Raw genomic sequence first — 3,652 nt, 5'->3', positions numbered from 1 at the left:
TTCGCACTCACCCCCAGGGCAGTGTTTAGCTCCGAGGAGCTGCCCAGCACCCTGTGAACCTCTAGGGGAGCAGCTCCGCCCTCACCCCAGTGGTGAGAATACAGGCGTGTTTGGGGGCCGTTTTACATCATCCATCCAGAACCCAAAACACTGCGGCTTAGACTCTGCCCCCGGCAGCCCAGGCTTCCTGGGAGAGAAGGGACCAGCCCCAGGCAGGCGACCCTCAGGCCCAGAGCCCGGGACTGGGCTCCCCCTCCCCCACCGGGGGGCCAGGGGAATCTGTACCCCGTGTGAACTAACTGCACGCTGTGCTCTGCATGCTCCCCTGCGCTGTCGGGACAGGCGACGTGTCGGGGACACAGAGGCTGGACTCGGCCACCGTGCGGACCTACTCCTGCTAATGCCCGCCCTCGGTGAGTAGAGCACCTGGCCCCGGGCCCACCAACTGGTGCCAGGCAAGGTGGAAGCTGCCAAGGACACCACCCGGCTGCTCCCTCGGTGGCTCAGCCCAGCACACAGATCACGGCTGCTGGGGACAAGGATTCTGCAGACACCTCTGTCTCTGTGCCTCTCTGTCTTGGTGGTGGGGCCAGAGCATGGCAGTAAAGGATGCAGACTCGGCGCCTGTCTCTGAGCTGAAGCCCTCTGCTTTGACGCTGGCTGGCATGCTGTCTCCTCCCAGGCATGGTTGTTGTACCACAGATGCACCAGGTGTGAGGCTGTGCCCTCGCTGGGTGCCAGCAGCCCAGCCCCTTCCGGAGCCTGGTTTTCAGATAGAGGCATGGAGTCACCCTGGCCCTTCTGGGCAGCTGCAGGTTGCACGGAGCCAGGTAGCCCCACTGAGAGCCTCTTCTGTCTGCTTCTGTCTTGCAGTCTACCCACACTACTTCTACCGATGACACGCGGCGTCCTCGAGCCCGCCGACCCGAGCAGGACCCCACGGCCCCTCGAATCTGTTGATACGTGTTATATGGACCGAAGATATTTTATTACAGAGTTTTTAATTAGTGAGAAATTCAAGAATACCATAGAGAAACTATTTTAGAATTTAATGTTTCTTATATTTATGTAACTTACGAGTCTTCATTTATACGGTGACTGACTTTTCCGTGGACTTCCACTCTGCATTACCTTTCCCATCGTCCTGTCCTTGTACTCAATCCTCGTCTGCAAAGGAATGTACTGTGATGCCTGTCTAAACATCCTGCAGACGGGTAGGGCTTTTGTATTGTGATCGTCCCTGTTTGAAATTTTAATAATAAGCTGAGCCCACGGAGAGGATTCTGCTGCGTCTCTCTGGACCCTGACACCGCCTTCGGGGTCGCCCTCCGGCAGGCCAGCTAGCGCCCCACAATCACTTTCACAGCCTCCTGCAGCCGTACCTTGCAGACTGACCTTCCCCAGGCCTTTATGAGCCAACGAGCGGAACTCGTTCTCCGTCTGCATTCCCGTGTGGGTGGCCTGCCCGCCTGCACCCAGGAAGACTGGCACCTGCTCCAAGCACTTCACTGGCACACCGTCGCCGACCGGCAGGGCCTGGGTGGGTCGCGGCGGTGGCTGTGCAGCCTCCTGTGCCTTCCCCCAGCTCTGCCGCGGAGGCGGGCGCCCCTGCTCACAGAGGACCAACCCCGCCCCCGCCGCGAGCGCCCTCACCACGCCTTACCTCGCCAGCGTGCACCGACTGCAGTCCAGGCTCCGCGCCCCATTCCGGTCCCTACACCCCAGTGGCAGCACCCCACTGGGGCAGCGCGGTGCACGGGCGCGTGCCTGTGGCCTGGCCTGCCCGGCCCCTGCAGGCTGGCCTCGCTGCTCGCGCGCTGGCTCGTATCCTGCAAGTCCTTGTTACGGCTCCGTTTTTCTACTAATCTTTTTGTGAACTTCCCGATTATGTAACAAAGTATGTACAGTCTACTTTTGAACTATTTTTATCACAGTATTATTTATTGTTGTCTTTCAATAAAGTACTGAAGCATTTTCCACTGCCAACAAAAAGACCTGAAGAGCAAGCCGTGAGGGGCCCCAGACATCTCCCTCCAGGCCCCCGAAGGGGGCACCCAGGAGCCTGGAAGTCCCCCCCACCCCCACGCCTCAAGGGGTGGGGGGATGCCAACTCAGGGGCAGTGGGCGTGGCATCCAGGCTGGAGGCAGGGTGGCCAGCATGAAAAGGGGTTCAGATGTCCCCGGACCTCTGACCCGAAGACCTAGGCCACCTGCCAGGCAAGGAGGGGCCCCGGGCCTGTGGACTCAAACAAGAACTGGTCCCAGGACAGTGCTGGACTGGGCCGCACCAAAGGTCCTTGGGAAGCCGCCCCCGCCCCCCCCTCCCCCGCAGGGGCCCGCAGCAGCCTGCCTGCACCTGTAGCCATGGTCCGCCCCAGCCTTCGTGCCTCCTGCTCCTCCGGCTTGGCCCACAGACGGCCCTGTGCCTTTAGGGCGGTCATTGAGGGGTGCCTCCACCCCACGTCCCTCCCCACCTTTCTTGAGGCTTTGTCGGGACCATCCCACCCACCTCTGACTTAGGTCGGAGACCCCCACCGTCCCGCCTTCTTCCAGGCCCGTGCCGCGTGCGCAGGCGCACCAGGGGAGCTGTGGGTTTGGGTTTTGCTGAGGCCACTTGGAGCTTGCTCTCGCTCAGGATGAGTTTCCGGGGAACCATAGCGGTTTCTGGGAAAGTGTGGAGGGTGGGCTGGAGGCGGGATCCAGGGTTTCTACCACCACCTGGCAGCTTCTTGCGTCACCTGCCACGAAGCATCATTTCATTTCATCCCTCTCGTTTTCTCATTTCCTTGGGGAAATGAGTGGCCGGCGAGGTTGCGGCTTTATCCCAGGGACCCCAAAGGGTGCCCTCCTCCAGGCCCTGTGTGAGGCTGGCATATCACACACCCCTGTACACAGGTGCCCAGGGTCTGCGCGGGCGAATCCCAACCGCTAGTCCCCAGGGAGGAGATGAGGGCCCTGGCACTGGTCCCTGTGCTGGGACTCCTGCTAGGGATGGGCCTGAGACAAGAAAGCGGAAGAATTAGATATTCAGATGACCCTTGACCTGAAATGGGGGTGGCTCCAAGGGCAGGTGAGCCCGGAGGGAGTATGCGGAACTGCCCTGCCCAGCCCAGGTATGCAGCAGACCCAGTGCTCAGCTGCCAGCTGAAAGGTCAGCGGTTCAGTCCTACCAGCCACTGGGGAGAAGGATGGAGCTGTCTTCTTGTATGCAGAGACGGACAGCCTGGAAACACGAGCTGTGCAGCTCTCCTCCCTCTGCACACACGGTCTCCTTGACTGAGTGGGCTGCCCAATAGGGTGCTTGGGGTTGGGATTTGGGGCTTCACTCAAGTGCATTTGCACCCTCCATCCCCTGATTGGCCCTTGGGTGCCAGGCCTCTGGCTGGATTTGAACCTCCAACCTTTCCATTAGCAGCTAAGCGCTTAGCTGCTGCAACACCAAGGCTCCTTAAGGCAAGTGCACAGCATGCACGCTTGCACGCGCACCCACACACTCACTGCCATGGGGTCCATTCCAAGTGCACACACATACCACACACACACACACACACACACAGAGCGATCCGGTGATTCCCACTCATACTGAGCCTATGTAGGGTTTCATCTTTCTCCTGAAGAGTGGCTGCCGGGTCTGCACCTGACTGTGAGCTGC

At 60.2% G+C, this 3,652-nt stretch overlaps 1 protein-coding gene across 9 annotated transcripts in view; it reads left to right on the top strand.

Annotated features, from left to right (window-relative positions):
- PPFIA1 (PTPRF interacting protein alpha 1) overlaps window positions 1-1,769 on the top strand; it is a 67,787-nt gene extending 66,018 nt beyond the window's left edge. For 3 of the 9 annotated variants that reach the window (XM_045297116.1, XM_045297114.1, XM_045297120.1), the window contains 2 exons: window positions 343-413; window positions 874-1,769. In XM_045297116.1, coding sequence (XP_045153051.1) covers window positions 343-401 — 59 coding nt within the window. In that variant the 3' untranslated portion in view covers window positions 402-413; window positions 874-1,769. The remainder of the gene's footprint in view (window positions 1-342; window positions 414-873) is intronic. The other 6 variants (XM_045297121.1, XM_045297118.1, XM_045297115.1 and 3 more) reach the window with 3 other exon arrangements.
- Window positions 1,770-3,652: the final 1,883 nt, after the last annotated feature.

Source organism: Echinops telfairi, unplaced genomic scaffold (genome assembly GCF_000313985.2).
Source record: "Echinops telfairi isolate 266 unplaced genomic scaffold, ASM31398v2 ScPeMD7_7417;HRSCAF=8455, whole genome shotgun sequence".
Taxonomy (NCBI): domain Eukaryota; kingdom Metazoa; phylum Chordata; class Mammalia; order Afrosoricida; family Tenrecidae; genus Echinops; species Echinops telfairi.
This window is presented reverse-complemented; position numbering and strand designations above follow the sequence as displayed.